Genomic DNA, 22,625 nt, shown 5'->3' on the forward strand with positions numbered 1-22,625 from the left:
ACAAGATGAGGATGCACCATGGAGCGATACAGAGGCATTATGATATTCTCTGTTTTATTCTCCATTCCTTTCCTAATAATCCCCAGCATTCTGTTTGTGTATGATATATGAACACAAGATGAGGATGCACCATGGAGGGATACAGAGACATTATGATATTCTCTGTTTTATTTTCCATTCCTTTCCTAATAATCCCCAGCATTCTGTTTGTGTATGATATATGAACACAAGATGAGGATGCACCATGGAGTGATACAGAGGCATTATGATATTCTCTGTTTTATTCTCCATTCCTTTCCTAATAATCCCCAGCATTCTGTTTGTGTATGATATATGAACACAAGATGAGGATGCACCATGGAGTGATACAGAGGCATTATGATATTCTCTGTTTTATTCTCCATTCCTTTCCTAATAATCCCCAGCATTCTGTTTGTGTATGATATATGAACACAAGATGAGGATGCACCATGGAGTGATACAGAGGCATTATGATATTCTCTGTTTTATTCTCCATTCCTTTCCTAATAATCCCCAGCATTCTGTTTGTGTATGATATATGAACACAAGATGAGGATGCACCATGGAGTGATACAGAGACATTATGATATTCTCTGGTTTATTCTCCATTCCTTTCCTAATAATCCCCAGCATTCTGTTTGTGTATGATATATGAACACAAGATGAGGTCACACCATGGAGTGAACCAGAGGCATTATGATATTCTCTGTGTTATTCTCCATTCCTTTCCTAATAATCCCCAGCATTCTGTTTGTGTATGATATATGAACACAAGATGAGGTCTCACCATGGAGTGATACAGAGGCATTATGATATTCCCAGTACGTACCAGGATCAGTCCAGACAGCTGGGTTATGCCTCCCCTCCAGCAGATGGAGTCAGAGAGAAAACTGAAAGCACCCCCTAGATATACTGGTGTGCTACCTGCGATCCTTCAGTATATTCTCTGACTCCAGCAGATTGAGAGGCATAACCCTGCGGTCCTGGTCCGGTCCGTGTTACTCGGTACTGGGAAAGTAAAAAAAAAAAAAAACAAAACAAAACAGTGAGGTAGGACAGGGGACTAGATCTGTCGATGCTTCCTTTTCTCTCCTCTGTCTAACTATCGGTCTGCGTTAGTGTCTGTTTGAGTGTCTTGCGCTGCGAGGCTAGCGGCAGAGTGAGGCAGGCTAGGAGGGTTTTCCCTGTACGTACCAGGATCAGTCCAGACTCCTGGGTTTTGCCCCCCCTCTAGCAGATGGAGACAGAAGTTTATAAACAAAAACTCTGCCTACATATAGGCTGGTGCCACCTACAGTCTGGCAGTATTCTTCTGTCTCCTAGCAGGTGGAGAGGGTGCAAAACCTACAGTCTGTGTTAGGCCTACGTTGGTTAGGTGGTTTTTGTAAAAAAAAAAAAAAAAAAAAAGGTAGGAAAGTTGTTGGTTTTTTGTCTAGTGGGAAGGGACCGCAGAGGCTTGCCTGCTGGTCCCAATCCCCGCCTCCCAGGGGAAGTTAGGGTCCTGAGGGGACTGTTCCCCCTGGTAGAGGCAGCCGAGGAGTGGGAGAGCCCCACGTACCGGCTCCACAGGGCTGGGGGTGATACCGGGGGTCCCGGCTCACTCCCCCCAGCCGGCTCCGGATCCGAGGTAAGCAGTTTAAAAAAAAAAAAAAAAAAAAAATTGTTTTTATTTATTTTGTGTGCTGTGTGTGGTGTGTGTGCTTGTGCTTGCTAGGCTGTGCTTGCTCGCGGTGACTGGGGCCCGCCGATCCGGGGAGAAACTTTGATTTTTTTTGTTCTCTCTGCCTCCGTTCGCCGCGCCAGTGTGAGGGATGCCTCGGCAGGCATCGTGCAGGGCCTGCGGGTCCGCGGCAGGGAGGCTGTCGCGCGACAGTCTTTGTTCCGCGTGCGTGGACGGCGGAGAAGGAGGGTCGGCGGTGCCTTCGGCGTCTCGGCGGGGTAGGCAGGACCGCGAGGTAGCAGCGTTCCCGGAGCGGACGGCTGCGAGTTCGTCAGGGACGGCGGCCATTTTGCCAGCGTTTTCGGCGGGAACGGCGGCCATTTTCTCAGCGCGGGCAGCACAAGTTAGCGCGGGCCGGCAGACCAGCGCACAGGTGCGGGACCCGCCGCGTTTGTCCCCCCAGAGGGTGTCTGGAGGCGAAGAAGGGCCGTTAGGGTCCAGGTCTCCTGGGGATGATTCCCCCGAGGATGAGGAGGAGGGGTCATCGGATTCCTCCTTTAACTCGCGGTTCATGTTGCTAATGCATAAGGCGTTTAAAGCACGCCGCCTGGCTCGGAAGAGAGGTCCGGGGGTCCCCGCTTCTGAGAGCGGAGCGCCAGCGGTCAAGGCCCCAAAATCCAGTACGGGGGGAGGGGGGCTGTCTAGGCCCCGGCCCAGGCCAAGGCCTCTTCGTTCCAGGGGGGCGGAGGGGCCTTCGCTCTCCTCGTCAGAGTCGGAGGCGCTGGCGGATCCGGAGGAGGATCTGGACTGTCCATCCCAGCCCCCGAGGGGGGTTGAGGGGGATGAAGAGCCGGAGCCTAAGGATGCAGGGACACTGCACGCTGCGGATGGGGACGATCCGAAGGTAGTTCGGTTGTTCCATAGGGATGAGCTAGGGCCCCTCATCCCGGAAATCCTGGGGGAACTGGGAATCCCACTTCCCCAGGTAGAATCTCGTCTGGGTCAGACGGATCCGGTTGTCTTGGGCCTCAGGGGTCCCTCGTCGGCGTTTCCACTACATTTCTCGGCATCGGATTTGATGTTAAAGGAGTGGGATACTCCGGATTTGGGACTCAAGGTAGCTAAGGCTATGGATAAATTATATCCACTGCCGGAGGACGTGTTGGAACTTTTGCGCCTGCCAAAACTTGATTCGGCGGTGGCGGCGGTTACCAAAAAGACCACCATCCCGGTAACGGGAGGTACGGCTCTCAAAGATATACAGGATAGGAAGTTAGATGTTCAACTGAAGCGTATTTTTGAGGTCTCGGCGTTGGGTATCCGGGCCGCGGTTTGTAGTAATTTTTCGTTGCGAGCCGGTTTACGCTGGGCACAGCAGCTGTTGGCGAATGAGTCTCTATCGACGGATGAGGCGAGACAGGCGAGTCGATTGGAGGCGGTCATCGCGTATAGTGCGGACGCCTTTTATGATCTCCTGCGCACTTCGGCACGGACCATGGTCTCTGCGGTAGCGGCGCGGCGACTGTTGTGGCTTCGCCATTGGGCGGCGGATGGTACCTCCAAGGCTAGGTTAGGCTCTCTTCCCTTTAAGGGGAAGTTGCTCTTTGGTAAGGAGTTGGATGATATTCTAGAATCCTTGGGGGACAATAAAGCGCACCGTTTACCGGAGGATAGATACCGCTTCCGGGGTGCTCCAGCCGCTCGGCCGCGGTTTCGTGGGGGCCGTAGAACTCGTGCGGCGCGAGGATCGAACTCTTCGTTCCGTCACGGTGCGGCCCGCCAACAATCGTACTCGCAGTCCTTTCGTGGGCGTCGATTCGGCCGTCCGGGGGCCAGTCCGGCTGTGCAGGGCAGTAAGCCAGCGCAATGAAGTGAGGCCGGTCCGTTCCTCGGTTCCTCCGGTTGGAGGCAGGTTAAGCCGGTTTTACGAGGAATGGACCAAGATTACGTCGGATCAGTGGGTCCTAGAGGTGATAAAACACGGCTACGCGTTAGATTTTTCACGCCGTCCGGCTCCGGCTTTTCTGGTATCCCCTTGCGGGTTTTCGGAAAAGCGCCGGGCGGTGCGGGAGACTCTGGCGCGGTTGCGCGACCTCGGGGCCGTCGTTCCGGTTCCGACCGGCGAACTCCGACAGGGCCGGTATTCCATTTATTTCGTGGTACCCAAGAAGGAGGGGACGTTTCGTCCCATTCTCGACTTGAAGAGTGTCAACAAGTGTCTAAGGGTTCCGCGTTTTCGAATGGAAACTTTGCGGTCCGTGATCGCGTCGGTCAGAAAAGGAGAGTTTATGGCCTCTCTGGACCTCACAGAGGCATACCTGCACATTGGGATTCGACAGGAGCACCAACGGTTTCTCCGTTTTGCGGTACTGGGACAACATTACCAGTTTCAAGCGTTGCCATTTGGCCTCGCAACGGCTCCGCGCACGTTCACCAAGATTATGGTGGTGGTGGCGGCGAGACTCCGCCAGGAGGGGCTGTTGGTGCATCCATACTTGGACGATTGGCTGATTCGGGCCAAGTCGAGGACTCTTTGTCAGCTGGCGATTCAGCGGGTGCTGCACCTGTTACGCTCACTGGGCTGGGTGGTCAACCTGGCCAAGAGTCATCTGGTGCCGTCGCAATCCCTGGAGTATTTGGGGGCGGTGTTCGACACGTGTCAAGGCACGGTGGCCCTAACGCAAGAGCGTATCCTCAAACTACAGGGGCAAATTTGCAGGTTGTTGCGCAAACCGGTCCCAGTGGTCTGGGACTATCTGCAGGTCTTGGGCTCTATGAACTCCACGCTAGAGTTAGTTCCATGGGCGTTTGCGCATATGCGTCCCTTGCAGTCCGCGTTGCTCTCCCGCTGGAGCCCGGTCTCGGAGGAATTTTTCCTCAGCCTGCCGTTGACCCAGGAAGCCAGAGACAGCTTGCCATGGTGGCTCTGCCAGGAAAACTTGAGTCGCGGGGTTTCGTTGGAAACTCCGTCGTGGACGGTGGTTACCACGGATGCCAGTCTGCTCGGTTGGGGAGCAGTCTGTCTCGGTCGAGCGGTTCAGGGAACATGGTCGGCTCGGGAGGCGTCGTGGTCCATCAATCGGTTGGAAACTCGAGCGGTGCGATTAGCTCTGGTGAAGTTCCTCCCGCTTCTCCGCGGGCGTTCCGTCAGGATTCTGTCGGACAATGCGACCACGGTGGCTTATATCAATCGTCAGGGGGGAACCCGGAGTCAGCCGGTAGCGGCAGAAGCTCGGTCGTTGATGATATGGGCGGAGGCCCATTTGAGCAGTATCGCGGCTTCCCACATAGCCGGGGTGGAAAATGTCCAGGCGGATTTTCTCAGTCGGCATTGGTTAGATCCCGGGGAGTGGGAGCTCGCGGAGGACGCCTTCAGGCTCCTTTGCGATCGGTGGGGCACACCGGCGGTGGACCTGATGGCCACGTTCCGCAATGCAAAGGCTCCTCGATTTTTCTCTCGTCGACGGGAGACGTTGGCGGAAGGAGTGGATGCACTGGTAGTTCAGTGGCCGAGGGATGTGTTACTTTACGTGTTTCCTCCGTGGCCGCTTATCGGACGGGTGCTGCGTCGCATAGAGCAGCATCCGGCGGAGGTGATCGTGGTGGCTCCAGAATGGCCAAGAAGGCCCTGGTTCGCGGATCTGGTGAATCTAGCGGTCGAGGGGCCACTTCGGTTTCCGTTTCTGCCGGATCTCCTACATCAGGGGCCCGTTTGTTTCGACCTGGTGCATCGCTTTTGTCTAGCGGCATGGCTTTTGAGAGGCAGCGGTTGAGCTCTAAAGGATACGCGGCTTCCGTGGTGTCCACGCTGTTGCATTCCCGAAAGAAGTCTACGTCTTTGGCGTACGTGCGCGTGTGGCGACTGTTTGAGACTTGGTGTGTGCTTCGCGGCACAGCACCTACCCGGGCGACTATTCCGGATATTCTGCTGTTTCTCCAGGAGGGGTTGGCTAAGGGCCTGTCCTGTAGTACTTTGCGGGTGCAAGTGGCAGCGCTAGGAGCTTTTCGGGGGCGGGTGCACGGAGTTTCGGTGGCGCAGCATCCGGATGTGGTGCGTTTCCTTCGGGGGGCAAAACAGTTACGCCCTCCGTTTCGTCCTCCGTGTCCGTCTTGGAATTTGAATGTGGTTCTTAAAGCGCTGTGTAAGGCACCGTTTGAGCCTCTGCGACACGTCACTCTTAAGGACTTGACGCTCAAGGTGGTATTTTTGGTGGCTATGGCATCGGCGCGGCGGATTTCTGAGCTGCAGGCTCTGTCGTGTCGAGAGCCTTTTCTGAGGATTTCGGATTCGGGAGTCTCCTTGCGAACTGTGCCGTCTTTTCTACCAAAGGTGGTTTCGGCCTTTCACGTCAATCAGACGGTGGAGTTGCCATCGTTTGGTCAGGGACAGTCTTCGGATCCCTTAGCTAGGGACCTGCGGAAGCTGGATGTTCGGCGCGTCTTGTTACACTATTTGGAGATTACTAATGTGTTCAGGGTCTCCGATCATCTGTTCGTCCTCCATGGTGGTCCCCGGCGAGGTAAAGCGGCTTCCAAGACTACAATTGCTCGTTGGTTGAAGGAAACCATTCGCTCAGCATATCTGTTGGCGGGGAAACCGTTGCCGGTGGGACTGAAAGCCCACTCAACTCGCGCCCAGGCTACATCCTGGGCGGAATGCCAACATATTCCTACAGAGGAGATCTGTAGGGCGGCCACTTGGAAGTCAGTCCATACTTTTGCCCGGCACTATCGTTTGGATGTGAAGGCGCCAGGGCCGTCGGGGTTTGGAGAAGGGGTGCTTAGAGCAGGCCTCTCCGGCTCCCACCCTCAGTAAGGGAAGCTCTGGTACATCCCAGGAGTCTGGACTGATCCTGGTACGTACAGGGAAAAGAAAATTAGGTTCTTACCTTTTGCTAATTTTCGTTCCTGTAGTACCGAGGATCAGTCCAGAGTCCTGCCCAGTATTGCGATTGTCTGCCGGGAGAGGATGTGTGCTCTGTGTGCTGTTTTCTGGAATATGGTTTGTTTGTTGGTTACCTCGAGTTCGGTACCCAGTTGGGTGGAGTTAAGCTTTAGTTTGGCTTAGTTTGGAGGTAATCTTCAGTGTTCTTTGGGTTATTTGTTGCGGGTTCTCCTGCTACTTTGACATTCAGTAATACTGCCAGACTGTAGGTGGCACCAGCCTATATGTAGGCGGAGTTTTTGTTTATAAACTTCTGTCTCCATCTGCTAGAGGGGGGGCAAAACCCAGGAGTCTGGACTGATCCTCGGTACTACAGGAACGAAAATTAGCAAAAGGTAAGAACCTAATTTTCTTTTACCCTCCTGTTCTTCCCGGGTTAGTGTGTCCACAGGCCGGGGGAGAGCTTACCGGTGGGCCGATCACCCTCCCCCCCCAATTCCAGGTTACTTGGCCTGAAGGGGGTTTCAAAAAAAAAATAAAAAGTTTAATCCAGAGCCATTTAAGCCCTGTTGGGGACAGGCAGTGCGCTCCTTTTCTTTGACCCCGGCCTGCCAGTGCCTGTTTCGGACCCCGGAGGGGGTGGCTAGCTCACCCGGCGCGTGTTGGTTGTGGAGTTCTTCTCAGGGGGTCTTTTTGGCGCCATTTTTTTTTTTTCCCGTTGCTGCTGCTCCGCTTCCTGGCCTGATGCCGCGATCTTCGGTCTGCCTGACCTGTGGGAAGGCGGGGGGCGCGACTCTCCCGCGGGGGTCTCTGCCCCCGATGTATTCCCGGGGGCGAGGGACCCTCGGGGGGGCCGAGCGCTGCCCGCAGCGGCTCTCCTCTGTCCTCTGCAGCCCGGCATGGCAGCGTTCAGGCAGCCGTTCTCCGGCCCCTCCTCCATCGGGGAGGAGTGCGGTGGCCATTTTGAACACGCGGCAGGCTGCATTTTCAGCGTCGGAGGAGGAAACCTCCCCTCCTCCCTCTCCCGAGCCACTGAGCCCGCGCTCCCAGCCCGATTTGGGGTCTCCTCGCGGCCCCCCCCCATCGGATGGCCTGAAGAAGAATTTAAAGAGGTCAATACCTTTTTCTTCGGATTTTGTGCTTTTAATGCACAAAGCCTTTTTGCAGGCAGAGTCCGGCTGGGAGGCAGAGGTTCCCGCTCCCCCGAAGGTCCCCAGGACCACTTCCTTGCCCCGAGGGAGCCCGCCGGGCGCGGGGTCCTCCGGGGTCCAGGGTTCCCGTCCGCGGGGGAGGGAAACTGAGGACCTGGGAGACACAGGAGCCGCTCCGGAGTCCCCGGGGGCTCCGGACTTGCTGGCGACGGATGATCAGGGGGCCGTACAAGGGGATGACCCCCAGGTGCTACGATTGTTTGGAAAGGAGGAATTAAGCTCCCTTATTCTCCACGTGTTACAGGAGCTAGAGTTAACGACTCCGCCTCAGGAGGCGGACACGTCTACAGGGGATATCGCGATGGCAGGGATTAGAGCTCCCCCGCAGACCTTTCCTTTTCACCACAAGGTCTTACAGATCGTTTCAAAGGAATGGGAGCTCCCAGAGGCTTCCCTGCGGGTGAATCGAGCCATGGAAAGGCTATATCCCTTACCTAAGGATTCATTGGAACTTCTGAAGACACCCGCGGTAGATTCGGCTGTCACGGCTGTGGTTAAGCATACGACTATCCCCGTGACTGGGGGTATAGCGTTGAAGGACCTCCAAGACCGCAAGCTTGAGGTTTTATTAAAGCGCATTTTTGACGTGGCGGCACTGGGGGTCCGAGCGGCGGCTTGCAGCAGCCTTGTGCAGAGGGCCAACCTCCGCTGGGTTCAGCAGCTGCTGACCATGCAGGAGCTCCCTCCGGGCGAGGCCGAGCAGGCGAATTGTGTTGAAGCGGCGGTCGCTTATACAGCGGATGCCTTGTATGACTTGTTGCGCACATCGGCTCGCATTATGTCCTCGGCGGACTCAGCCAGGAGGTTGCTCTGGCTCTGTCGTTGGTCGGCGGATGCCAACTCCAAGGCAAGGTTAGGTTCCTTCCCCTTTAAGGGCAAGTTGCTGTTTGGCGAGGAGCTGGACCAGCTCATTAAGGACCTGGGTGACAACAAGGTTTACAAGTTGCCTGAGGATAAGCCTCGGCAACCTTGGTCGTTTGGTAACGCTAGGGCTCGCTTTCGGGGGCAACGGCGTTTCCGTGGGGGAAGAGGGGGCTCCCTTCCCCAGCGGCAGCAGGCGACAAGATCCCAGGCCTGGTCTTCTTCTTCCTTTCGCGGCAGGAGGCCTATACGCGGGGGCTCTTCCCAAGGCTTTCCTGCCATCAAGCCCGCACCATGAAGGTGCGCGGGCCCACTCCTCCGTGCCCGTTATCGGAGGTCGGCTGTCCCGGTTCTGGGAGGAGTGGGCCAAAATTACTTCGGATCAATGGGTCCTCGACGTGGTTCGGTACGGCTACGAGTTGGATTTTGTACGTCCCCTCCGGGATCTCTTCCTGATATCGCCGTGCGGCCCAGTAGAAAAACAGGTAGCTATAGCCCAAATGGTCGCCCATCTACAGGCTCTGGGGGCGGTGGTTCCGGTTCCGCGGGACCAGCTCAGGACGGGTCGGTATTCCATATACTTCCTGGTGCCCAAGAAGGAGGGCACCTTCCGACCCATTCTGGATCTCAAAGGAGTAAACAAGGCGTTGCGTGTGCCCCGCTTCCGGATGGAGACCCTCCGGTCTGTTATTGCGGCCGTCCACAAGGGAGAATTCTTGGCTTCTTTGGACCTGACAGAGGCCTATCTGCACATCGGAATAAGAGAACGGCATCAGAGGTACTTGAGGTTCATGGTGATGGGAGACCACTACCAGTTTTGCGCCCTCCCCTTCGGGTTGGCCACTGCGCCGAGGGTGTTCACCAAAGTCCTCGTGGTGGTAGCGGCTTCCCTCCGCCGGCAAGGCGTCCTTGTGCATCCCTATCTCGACGATTGGCTCATTCGAGCAAAGTCGCACGCGGCATGCAACCGGGCGGTCTCCTTAGTGGTGCACCAGCTGCAGAGTTTGGGTTGGGTAGTCAACTTCGCGAAGAGCAGACTCGAACCGACCCAACAGCTGGAGTTCCTGGGAGCTCGGTTCGACACCTTGGTGGGCAAGGTTTTTCTTCCGCAGCAACGCATGCTCAATCTCATGACTCAGGTACGGCGCCTGTTAGAGCTCGAGATTCCCACGGTTTGGGATTATTTACAAGTCATTGGTCATATGGTGTCTACTATGGAAATGGTACAATGGGCTTTTGCGCATATGCGTCCGTTACAAAGAGCACTTCTATCTCGCTGGGATCCCCGCTCGGAGGAGTACGGGATGGAATTGCCTTTGCTGGAGCCGGCTCGCTCCAGTCTCTCTTGGTGGTTGACCCCAGCCAATCTCCTACAGGGGGTGGACCTCGAACCCCCGTCTTGGTTGGTGGTGACGACGGTTGCCAGCCTGTCGGGCTGGGGTGCGGTCTGCCAGTCCCGTGCAGTCCAGGGCAACTGGTCGGCACTCCAAGCGACTTGGTCCATCAACCGATTGGAGACCAGAGCGGTCCGCCTGGCCTTGCGTTGTCTCCTTCCACTGGTACGCGGACGAGCAGTAAGAGTTCTGTCGGACAATGCGACCACAGTGGCGTACATAAATCGACAAGGAGGCACAAAAAGCCAAGCGGTAGCGACTGAGGCTGCGCTGTTGATGTCCTGGGCGGAAAGGCACATACAGCGTCTCGCGGCCACCCACATTGCCGGCGTGGACAACGTTCAGGCGGATTACCTCAGCCGGCAGCACCTAGATCCAGGAGAATGGGAGATCTCGTCAGAGGCGATGGCTCTCATCGCGCGGCGTTGGGGGACTCCGCGCTTGGACCTCATGGCGACCCGTCAAAATGCAAAGGCGGTGCGCTTCTTCAGTCGGAGGAGAGAGCACGCGTCAGAAGGGGTGGACGCGCTAGCCCTTCCGTGGCCTCGTCACATTCTTCTTTATGTGTTCCCTCCGTGGCCTCTGGTAGGGAAAGTGCTAAGACGCATAGAGTCCCATCACGGTCCGGTGATTCTCGTGGCTCCGGAATGGCCGCGGCGCCCGTGGTTCGCGGATCTGGTCAACTTGGCAGTCGACGGCCCACTGCGTCTCGGTCATCTTCCCAATCTCCTTCGTCAGGGTCCAGTATTTTTCGATCTGGCGGATCGTTTTTGTCTGGCGGCTTGGCTTATGAGAGGAACCGGTTGAAGAAGAGAGGTTATTCAGACGCAGTAGTGTCTACTCTCCTTCGGGCGCGTTGTTCTTCCACTACGCTCGCTTACGCGAGGGTTTGGAAGGTTTTCCATGATTGGTGCGACAAGGCAGGTACTTCGGCCAGACGTTCGTCAGTGGCGGATATCCTTATGTTCTTACAGGATGGCTTGAAAAAGGGGTTGGCGTATAATTCGCTTCGGGTTCAGGTGGCGGCCTTGGGTTGCTTGAGGGGTAAGGTTAAAGGCTCTTCCCTTGCGAGTCATCCAGATGTGGCTCGTTTCTTGCGAGGGGTTAGAAACTTACGTCCTCCCGTCAGGCTTCCCTGTCCGTCTTGGAACTTGAACTTGGTACTCCGTGGATTGTGTGCGGCTCCGTTTGAACCTCTTAAGGCGGCTTCTTTGAAGGATCTCACCCTCAAGACTGTTTTCCTTGTGGCCATTTCCTCGGCTCGTCGGTTGTCGGAGCTGCAGGCTCTCTCTTGCAGGGAACCGTTTTTGCGCATTTCGGCGTCAGGAGTTTCCCTACGAACTGTCCCTTCCTTCCTACCTAAGGTGGTCTCCGCGTTTCATGTCAACCAAACGGTGGAGTTACCTTCCTTTTCGGACGAGGACCTACAGTCTTCTCAGGGTCGGGACTTGAGGCGTCTGGATGTCCGTCGGATTCTCTTACGCTATTTGGAGGTTACGAATGACTTTAGAAAGTCAGATCACCTTTTCGTGTTGTGGAATGGACCCAGGAAGGGTCTTCAAGCGTCCAAAGCTACGATTGCACGCTGGTTAAAGGGTGCTATTGCGTCCACGTATGTTGGATGTGGTAAGCCTGTTCCTGCTGGGCTTAAGGCTCATTCTCTGCGTGCTCAAGCAACTTCATGGGCAGAGAATCACTTGGTTTCTTGCCAAGAGATATGCAGGGCAGCCACATGGAAATCCTGGCATACTTTTTCCAGGCATTATCGTCTGGATGTCCGGGGACCTCCTGCAGAGTCCTTTGGGAGCAGTGTGATTCGAGCGGGACTCTCAGGGTCCCACCCCAGTTAAGGCGGCTCGGGTACATCCCAGCTGTCTGGACTGATCCTGGTACGTACTGGGAAAGGAAAATTAGGTTCTTACCTTTGCTAATTTTCATTCCAGTAGTACCATGGATCAGTCCAGACGCCCGCCCACGGTGTTCTGGGAGTCCGCTCGTATTCTCTGAGTTTTCCATTTCAGTGGTATTGTGACGGTTACCACATGTTTAAGGTTCCCTTTATAGTTATTCCAGTGTATCGTGTGTTACTGTACACTCTTGGTGTTCTATTTGTTGTGTCTGGTTTTATCTGTTCTCAAGGATGTTTCTACTTGATCTGGTCACCTAGTTAATAAGAAGTTAATACAAAGGAGTTTCTTGGGGGCAGTTTTGACTGTGCTCAATTCTTTATTTCTGCTTTGATATCACATATACTGAAGGATTGCAGGTAGCACACCAGTATATCTAGGGGGTGCTTTCAGTTTTCTCTCTGACTCCATCTGCTGGAGGGGAGGCATAACCCAGCTGTCTGGACTGATCCATGGTACTACTGGAATGAAAATTAGCAAAGGTAAGAACCTAATTTTCCTTTCTCTGTTTTATTCTCCATTCCTTTCCTAATAATCCCCAGCATTCTGTTTGTGTATGATATATGAACACAAGATGAGGTCGCACCATGGAGTGATACAGAGGCATTATGATATTCTCTCTGTTATTCTCCATTCCTTTCCTAATAATCCCCAGCATTCTGTTTGTGTATGATATATGAACACAAGATGAGGTCGCACCATGGAGCGATGCAGAGACATTATGATATTCTCTGTTTTATTCTCCATTCCTTTCCTAATAATCCCCAGCATTCTGTTTGTGTATGATATATGAACACAAGATGAGGATGCACCATGGATTGATACAGGGGCATTATGATATTCTCTGTTTTATTCTCCATTCCTTTCCTAATAATCCCCAGCATTCTGTTTGTGTATGATATATGAACACAAGATGAGGATGCACCATGGAGTGATACAGAGGCATTATGATAGTCTCTGTGTTATTCTCCATTCCTTTCCTAATAATCCCCAGCATTCTGTTTGTGCATGATATATGAACACAAGATGAGGATGCACCATGGAGTGATACAGAGGCATTATGATATTCTCTGTTTTATTCTCCATTCCTTTCCTAATAATCCCCAGCATTCTGTTTGTGTATGCATTGTGTTTGTTCTACGACGGACCTTCTCTTCCGGGAGTGGGATACCCCAGACCGGAGCCTGAAGGTCACGAAGGATACGGATAAGCTTATCCTTGGTCAGACGAAGCCCTAAAGGTCCTGCAGGTACCAAGGGGGACATCGCGGTTTTGGTGCTCACATAGAGGACGACCATACAGTTTGCTGGAGCCACAGCGTTGAAGGGTCTTCCGGATTGCAAGGAGGAGATCCAGCGGAAGAAGATTTCGAGGTCTTCGCTCTGGGCACCCGAGCGGCAATTGGTCGTACATTTGCGTTGCGGGACTGTCTGCAGGGGGTGCAACACTTGCTCGCCAACGAAGGTCTGTCGGAGGACGAAACAGACAGGCTTCACTTTGAAGTGCCGAAAAAAGTGCGAAAAGCAGAATATAAATCTAAATAAATAAAAAAATAAAAATAGTTATTGTTTTCTGTATTTCATAGTTTTTCCTTGTGTCCCACAATTACTATTTTGCTTCACCATTGTTTTGCACCTCAGTTCAGAAGTTGTTATTCGATGTGTTTCTCATACCAGTACCCTTTCCTAACACCTTTCCTCTTCTTCAGCTCACCGAGAGGATGGACCTTATGGTGGAGTGCATAGACAGACTGCAGGATCGCTTCCAAAACCTTCCAGCCATCCGAGGGGAGTCGGCTCGCATCCGCGAACAGATTCGGGATAACACGCTGGTTCTGGGGGAGTTGGAGAAGCTGGGGGTGTCCTTGGAGACAATCAGGAGACAAGCAGAAGAACTTCTCACCAACACTCAGGCGGCCAGCACTGAACCAACAGCTAAAGGTACCAGAGGCAGGAGTATGTAGGAGAAGGTACCAGAGGTGGGTGAGGGTAGGAGAAGGTACCAGAGGCAGGAGTGTGTAGGAGAAGGTACCAGAGGTGGGTGAGGGTGGGAGAAGGTACCAGAGGCAGGAGTATGTAGGAGAAGGTACCAGAGGTGGGTGAGGGTGGGAGAAGGTACCAGAGGCAGGAGTATGTAGGAGAAGGTACCAGAGGTGGGTGAGGGTGGGAGAAGGTACCAGAGGCAGGAGTATGTAGGAGAAGGTACCAGAGATGGGTGAGGGTGGGAGAAGGTACCAGAGGCAGGAGTATGTAGGAGAAGGTACCAGAGGTGGGTGAGGGTGGGAGAAGGTACCAGAGGCAGGAGTATGTAGGAGAAGGTACCAGAAGGTACCAGAGGTGGGTGAGGGTGGGAGAAGGTACCAGAGGCAGGAGTATGTAGGAGAAGGTACCAGAGATGGGTGAGGGTGGGAGAAGGTACCAGAGGCAGGAGTATGTAGGAGAAGGTACCAGAGGTGGGTGAAGGTGGGAGAAGGTACTTGAGGCAGAAGAAGGTGGGGGAAGACAGAAGAATTACCAGAGGCAGGAGAAAGCACAAGAATTCAAGATGGCAGGAGAAGATATTAGAGGTGGGAGAAGGCAGAAGAAAGAATCAGAGGTAAGAGAAGATGCCAGAGGCAGGAAAAGACAGGAAATAGTACCAGAGGAGGGAAAAAGTGGGAGAACATAACAGATGGGAAAAGGTGGAAGAAGGTACCAAATGCAGGAGAAAGTACTGAAGACAGGAGAAGGTACCAGAGAAGGGAGAAAGTGGGGAAAGTACTAGAGGCAGGATATTGTAGGAGAACATAAGAGGAAACATAGGGTAGTTCCAGAGGTAGATGAGGTTTTGAATGAGAGAGAGTAGCAGACACTTTGCACACTAAACTATGTTATATAGGGATTCAGGATCGGATGGAAAAGCTGCTGGGGCAGTGGCGGAGCCTTCAAAGTCAGGCTGAAGAGCGAGAATGCTGGCTGAAGAGCCTTCTGACCCTGGCTGACCGCTTCTGGCATGGACTGTCAGAGCTGAGTGTCAACCTGAATGAGACACAGCAGATCATTCTGGACATGGAGGAGACTGGTTCTGACCCAGAGTCCATCAAGGCAAGACTTAACACCATGCAGGTACTACTTTACTTATTATTTATAAAGAGCTACTACCACGTGCAGTGCAGTACAGATGCACAAGAGCAACAGTCCCTTCTATGTAGAGCTGTAAGCACTATAAGGATGTTCCATAACCTGTTGGTATGACTCATCTCCTTTCTCCTCTCCAACCCCTGTCAGGATAGGCAGTGCTATAGACAATTACCTCTATCACCTCCTATATCTATGTAATCTGAATAGCTCAGAAAAGAGCATGGGGTTTTTTTCCCCAGAGAATCAGTCGTTTATTTCTCAGACTTTTCAGGTTTAGCAGTTAGAATAAAATAGACAATACATGTCTCCACAGTCCTTGCTGCTCAGCATCGGCTTATACTGAGTAAAGCTCTGCATCATTAGTAAACTTAACATATCCGAGACTTTGACTTACTTAGGGTATATTAATAAACATAGCTAGCTAACTAACTCCATAAATTTAGGGGTTTACCTTCCGATTCATCCTGAAACTTTCTCTGAGGAAGCAATTTCTGTCGAAGGGAGCAGGTGTCCTTGGCCCCGGTCATTTGCTGGGCAAAGGCTGGTTTGAGCCCTGGAGAAGAAAAAGGTTTGAGAAGAAGAGCCAGGTAGCAGCAGGGCTTCTTACATGTGCAGGACACCAGAGCTCATCTGCTTCATTGCAGGGAGGGGTGATGGGTGCTGGCACAGGTGTTGTCTTCAGGTGTTCATGATTTTTCTTTCGTTGGCGCCCTGAGCTCTCGCCCAGGCTACTTTTAACCGGCAAAGCATGAATATGTAAGAAGCTCATGCATAGTCAGATGGAGTCATTTCTCCATTTCAGACTGCTGGCCCCCCTTTCCCATAGTGACCCAGCCCTGATCTCGTTCCTGCAACCTCTTGACCCACGAGCAGTCTTGTGGCGTCAGTGCTTTTCCGTGAGCTGATCTGTCTGATCAACTGCCCTTTGGATAGGTTGTCTTTCATCTCTAGGCAGATTTGGGTTGTTTTTGCATCTGTGACCCGTCCCTGTCCTGGGTAGCATTTTTTGTGGAAAGAAGCTATAACCCTTAGTTAAACAGGCAGATCAGATAACCTAGGCACTTACTGTCATTATGATCAACAGTTCCACATCTTGTTTTTCTGCTCAAACATACATGTCAGGGTCCATTTTATGAAGCTGGTGTCTCTCTTGTGGGGGTCAGTATTCATATTTAGTTGCATACAGTGGTAAAAACTTCTGATGTCTCCTACAGAGCTTACAATCTGGTCAAGGCACACTAGGAAGACAAATAAGAGGCTTCAGGGAATTTATTTATTACAATAAATATGGTTAAACTTGACAAGGCTGTGAGTAGAGATAGCCAGTCTGTAAGACTTCAAAGCAGCCTAAAAGGTGCAATTTTCAGTGCTCTAAAAGAATTCACCGCACGGTTGAAGAATAAGGTGGAGTTGATCCAGACAGACAACCGAGTAGCAATGTTCTATATCAACAAGCAGGAAGGAGCAGGTTCTTACAAACTTCATCTGGAAACTGCAAAGGCTGGAAAGGAGCGAATTCTCAGGGAATGGTTCTTCTGGCTATATACCTTCCTGGAGACCAGAATCAAGTGACAGACAACTTTAAGTCACCTACTTCAACCACATGAATGATTGTTATGTTACGTTTTGTGGTTCGTGGGCAGACCTCTCTAGCTGTGGCACTCACCTCACATGGCACAAGCAGGCCCCAGCTCAGACACTCCTTCCAGCACCGCTCCTCCTTGCCATGCTTTGGCCTCTCCTGCGTCTGTACAGTTGCAGGCATGCGGCATTCATCGCATGTCGTGTCCTAAAGGGCTGGAGGTGGGAAATCGAGCTTTCTTAGCATTCAGACAGGTTAACCCTAACCGATAGGTTATGCACATCTACCAGCAAATGGAGATGGAGCAAAGCTGACGACACGGCATATATACCCCTGCATCGACATCAGCCCATCAGTATTTTCTGTCTCCAGCAGATGGTGGACGTGCATCTCCCTACTGGGGATTGCTTTAAAAAAAAAAAAGAAAAAGAAAATGAAAGGAGAAAAGAAGAAGGAAATTAATTTGCCCCACTCTCCTGTGGTGATACCTTATGGTCCTTCCCTCAGTCGAGTTTTCCTGAGGTGATATCTGCAGATCCCTCCCTCAGATGAGTGCTTCGATCCGGTAGCTGGTTTCCTGGTGTGAACTTAGCTGTAGAGAGAGAAACAGCTGCGAGGTTAGTGGGTGCAGGAAGCCGAGCATGGCGGTGAAGGCCTTTGCCCTCTCCCCCTGCAGCTGGAGACTCATTTTATACTCAGCTGGGACGGGCTGAGCTCAGGTAAGGAGTAAAAACAAACAAAAAAAAAGGCGTGAGGGTTTCTGTTCCCCTTCTGGTCTCCAAGCCTCAGTGCACCAATCCAACGTCTATTCCGGCCTCCGAGGGACCTGGCAGCCTGGCAGGTTGAGCATCATGTGATGTCTCAGACTTTACTTAGACGCCATATGGTAGGCCACGGCGGTGTTCACATACTTTTCCTTGGCCCTATCCTGGATCTCAAGGGAGTCGTTCCTGCATGGGAGCCTTACACTCGCCGATAATGGCAGTACAGTCTGGGGAGTTTCTGAAGTCTCTGGATTGTCAGAGGCATATCTGCATATTGCGATCCAGCTGGAGAATCAATGATTTTCTGCATTTCGCTGTTTTTGAGCGCTATCCTTCGGTTTGGCACCGTGCCCAGAATCTTCTTAAAGCTTATGGTGCTGGTGGCGGCAGTGTTGAGAAAGGATGGCATTCGGATCCACCCGTAATTTGATGACTGATTAATTCAGACCAAAAGCTATGAAAGAGAATTTCCAGGCCTCTTGCAAGGTGATCTCCTTGCTGCAGGATCTAGGTTGGGAGGTGAACTTGGCCAAGAGCAATCTGGAGCCATCCAGACACTGGAGTATCTAGGTGTTTGTTTTCAACACGAAGCATGACAGTATCCCTGTTGTGGGTCCACATTCAGAACTGATGGCACAGGTGCGATTATTGTCAGAAACAATATGTTCAGCAGAATGGTCTTATCTACACGGATTGATGGCAGCCACCCTAGAGGTGGTACCATGGGCAGGGCACATTTATTCCTCTTCAGTGCACACTGCTTACACTTTGGAGTTCACAGTCTCAGGACAACTTGATTTGATTTCGGTTACTGGTGAAGATCAACATCCAACTGCAGTGGTTATTGGAAGCAGATCATCTAATGAGGGCTGTTCCCCTAGGAAGACTGGACTGGCTACTACGCACAATGGATAAGAGCCTCCAGGGTTGGGAGGCTCACCATCAGGAGTTGACAGGCAGGTGTGCTGGAGCACAGAGGAGTCCCTCTGGAGCATTAATTGGCTGGAAGCCCATGCCGTTTGGTTGACATTCATTGAATGCTTGCAAGATCAAGCAGTACGAATAATGTCAGACAGTGTAATGACAGTGGCTTACATTGATCAACAGAGAGGAACCAAGAGCCAGCAAGTGTCACAGGAAATAGCCCAATTAGAGTTGCCAACCAGCTCCAGATGGTCAGGCAGGTTGATTCAGTTCTGGTTTTACCCCATTGCATGCTGGGATTCATTTTGATTTACCTATTGCATTCCCTCAGAAAATCAAGACTATCAATGCCTGAGTGCAGGGGAGTAAAACCAGGACTGGATCTACATGTCCTGAAAATCTGGTCCAAAAGCCAACGGCATCAGCGTTCTCCTCGGTGCTATAGCAGCATGCCGTAAGGACAGCAGGGAGTCTCTATTTCTCATCAGCCTACGAGGTGTCGCATGAATCTGAAACTGCTAAGAAAAGATCCACCAGTTGCTTGGGATCTGAATGAGGCTCAGCTAATGATGCCTCCATATGAACCATTTAGTTCAGGAGATCGAAAATTCCTCTCCCTGAAAGTCTAGGAGCAAATTGCAAGCCTTGGTCTCGTATGCTCCCTATCCTTAAATCTTATACAGCAAGGTTGTTTTGAAGATGCATCCCACGGGAGCAATTTTCAAAGGAGTTACGCATGTAAATGTAACCTATATCATAGCAATTTTCAAAGCCATTTACCTACGGACAATTCAATGGCATACATTGCAGCAATTTTCAAATGCCCTCTTACATGGGTAAAGTGCATTTACACAGGTGGAACCCAGTTTAACCGTGTAAACCCTTTAAAAATGACCCCCCCCCCCCCATTATTTCTACCAAAAGTGGTATCTCAGTCTCATTTGTAGCCAACCTTCTTTGCAGACCACGTGCTCATAAGGGCGAGCCAGCTTTTCTTACGTTAGACTGCAGAAGAGCTCCATTATTCCATTCAGAGAGAACCAAGGTCTTACCGAAAGTCTTCACACCTCCTTGTTACTTTCGGGTATCAGTTACAAAGGGAACTCTGCTATCTGATTATTTCGCTTATTGCCACCATCAGTCAGGTAAAGTGAAAACCCATCCATTTAGGGCTACTGCACGTCTCCATTCCATTTTCTAGAAGATATCCGCAAGGCTGCTACTTGGTCTTCCCTACATACATTCAGTCCTCATTACTGCCCAGAGAATGCTTCCTGTCAGGGCAAGTCGTAAAGGCTTATTTAACTAATCACGTCAACTCTACCCTTTAGCCTCGCGCAATCATTAGGATTGCAATGACACAACAGAAACATTCAGATGATAAACTAAACAAATGAGCCTTCAGCTTGGGAGTCCCCACTTGTCTGGCTGACTTGATCCTGCTTGTCCACAGAGAAAGTCAAGTTGCTTACCTGTAACTTGTGTTCTCTATAGTCAGCAGGACAAATAAGCCACACGATCCCACCCTCCTCGCCTTAGAGCTGAAGTTTAGCTTGCTGTAAGGACTGAAGAGCCTCGCGCGAGGGTGGCTGAATGTCTGCCCATGCTCAGAAAGACTCTGAAAGAGTTTTCCTGTCTTGGAGCCATCGGATGACTTCAACCACTTATGTGGCTGATTTACCCTGCTGTCTATGCAGATAAGCAACTTTGCTATATGGAAGCAAATGGGAAGCCAATGTAGTGACTTGAGAAGAGGGGTTATATGGGTGTAGTGGCTTTGGCAAAAGATAAGCCACACAGGTGAATTTTGGATAGATAGCAATTGAGAGAAATGATTCACTGGGAGAGCTGTGTGTAGGTTGCAATAGTCCAAGTGGGAGGAGATGGGAGAGTAAATAAGCGTTCAGAAAGGAAGGGATGGATTTTTGATGATATTATAGAGAAAGAAATAACACATTTTAGAAGAGAAGGGATGGGGGATTGTGCAGCTAGTGTGTCTTTGTGTATGTTTGTGTCCATATGTGTGGGGGGAGAGGATATTTTTCTATATGTGTGCGTCTGTATGTGGCAAGAGAAGATCAAAGGTCAAGGACAGTGAAGGGAGGAGAGGATGTGAGAGGAATAAGTGGGATATTTTTCCAGTCAGAGGAGCCCTAGGATGCTGATGGCCCTGTCTTGACCTGTCGACATTCAGTTGACCTTTCCCTTCTCTTGTACCCTGTAAGGGACTCCGGGAGGAAGTTGACAGTCTGCAAAATGACCTGGACACCCTAGGGATTCTGGGAGTAGAGCTGATGTCCTCTTGTGGAGACATGGACAAGCCCAACGTTACAAAGAGTTTGGATGATGTGAGTATGTAGAGGGTGGCAGAGAAGACGCTGCATGATAGGTGAGAAGGAATAAGGAAAGGACAACTCCTCGAGGAGAGCCAGATGAGAGGAGCTAAGCATGATCACTCCTTGACCATATCTAAATGACAGAGCAAGTAAGGAGCAGGGTCAAGAATAATTTATGTTTGAATTTATTACATAGAAAACCCACTTAAATGATAGAAACATCCTAAGTGGGGAACAGTATTAACACAAGTAATCATAAAATATTCAAATATAATCGCCATAACACAAAATCCAAATACTATTAAAAGCATAAATTATCAGAGAACCCATGAAAAGATCACATACTGGAAATGAAAAGGTTTTCCTTGATTTCTTCGTTCCTTGCTAAAAGCCAGATGATAGATAAAGGTATTGGGTCAGATGCAATGACCCCCCTGATGAAAGCAGGATGGTAGAAGATAAGTGAGAATGGCCAATCTCACTTCTTATCCCAAGAATGAGAGCCTTTTCCAGGAGCTGTGCATTGAAGGGACCAGAGGACCCCTGACGGTAATTCAGGAGATGTTGAAACATTGCATGGTGACTCCTGCATCCTGCAGAATAGAGACTCGACGGGGCAGGATCGGGCCACAGGCGTGCAGAAGCCCGCGAGTCCGCTCACTCATCCCCTTCAGAAAAGAGCGTCTTTCACTCTGCAACTTCAGGTTGAGTAAAATTCCCCAGGAAAAAAACACTGAGCAAGTGGAAAAAGGATTGCCAGAGAAAAAGCCGTGTGGGGCAGTGCCTGTCCTTAAAACTCCCGAATATTTTCAGGGGCTGCAGGGTGAATAGGCATGGAAGAGGGTCCTCCGGAGACTGACTCTGTGGTGATGCTGGGGGGAGAGGGGGCTTCATTCACCCAATCTCTCTTCGGCTTCCGAAGGGTAAACAGTGCAATTACTGTAAAGGAAGATCTTCAGCAGATAGCACCGGGGACAAAGATCTCCATTACACTCTGAGAACAGGGAGAGAAGGAGGGATGAGGGTTGGAGTGGTCCCTCCACTTTCACTTCCAGATGTAGGATGGGGGGGAGTCAGGGTGGCCCAACATGTTTTATTTTGAATGTCAGGAGGGAGAGTGGGGAGGGTAGCTGAGTGGTGGCCTGCCTAGATGAGTCCGGTTAGCACTGAATATGTGCAGACCTCACCCTGGGAGCGCTCCGTGCTGGTGCCTTTTTTGCCCGGCTGAATTTGTGAATGTGACCAGACAAATGTAGCTGGTTAGAGGGGTCAGATCTTAAACGGGGCAGATTTACCAGGCTAGGACCTGATTTCAGCTGGGCCAATCTTTGGAAAATTAAGCTCCGGGAGGCCAGATGGGCCATCAAAGTCTAGGTTTCTGTGACAGGGAAGTAAGAGCTTCAGGACAAGTGGAGAGAGAGAGAGAGAGAGAGAGAGAGAGAGGCAATGAAAAAGACAGAGGTTGAGGGAAATGGATAGTGAGAGATGTGACCGTCATCGCCTTGCCTTTCCTTCCAGCTCTATGCCACTTGGCACAGTCTGAATAAGGTGTGGAATCAGCATTACAAGAAACTGGAGGAGAGGCTCCAGGCCTCACTGCGTTACCAGGAGGCTATGCAGGTAAGGAGAGCCGGGGGGGAACGGTAACCATTCAGTACCCCAGGCCTGCAGCGCTGAGATGCTTGGCCATTAACTACAATAAATATGGAAGTAGAGAGAGCTGTGAGGACGCTCCAGTTCTAATGCCCCCCATCCCATTCCCTCATTGAGGGGGTCCAATAGCAATCACTTTGATTTACCATTTTACAACTGCCGAGCTTCTTTCCTGGTGGGGCCTGCACATTTTTGTGATGTGCCTTACACTACTCATAGAACTCACAGTAACATGAGCTTGAGAGGGGCGATGTTATGGATGTCCTTGTGGATCATCGTAAGAACTTTAAAAGAGATCCTGAATTTGA

General features: G+C 51.4%; 1 protein-coding gene across 1 annotated transcript in view; it reads left to right on the forward strand.

The window, feature by feature from the left end:
* Nucleotides 1-22,625, forward strand: part of LOC115083413 (dystonin-like) — a 153,629-nt gene that overhangs the window by 49,327 nt on the left and 81,677 nt on the right. Inside the window, exons 13-16 of the mRNA XM_029587218.1 lie at nucleotides 13,648-13,879; nucleotides 14,817-15,043; nucleotides 20,554-20,676; nucleotides 22,183-22,284. Coding sequence (XP_029443078.1) covers nucleotides 13,648-13,879; nucleotides 14,817-15,043; nucleotides 20,554-20,676; nucleotides 22,183-22,284 — 684 coding nt within the window. The remainder of the gene's footprint in view (nucleotides 1-13,647; nucleotides 13,880-14,816; nucleotides 15,044-20,553; nucleotides 20,677-22,182; nucleotides 22,285-22,625) is intronic.

This window comes from Rhinatrema bivittatum, chromosome 2 (assembly GCF_901001135.1).
Source record: "Rhinatrema bivittatum chromosome 2, aRhiBiv1.1, whole genome shotgun sequence".
Classification (NCBI taxonomy): Eukaryota; Metazoa; Chordata; class Amphibia; order Gymnophiona; family Rhinatrematidae; genus Rhinatrema; species Rhinatrema bivittatum.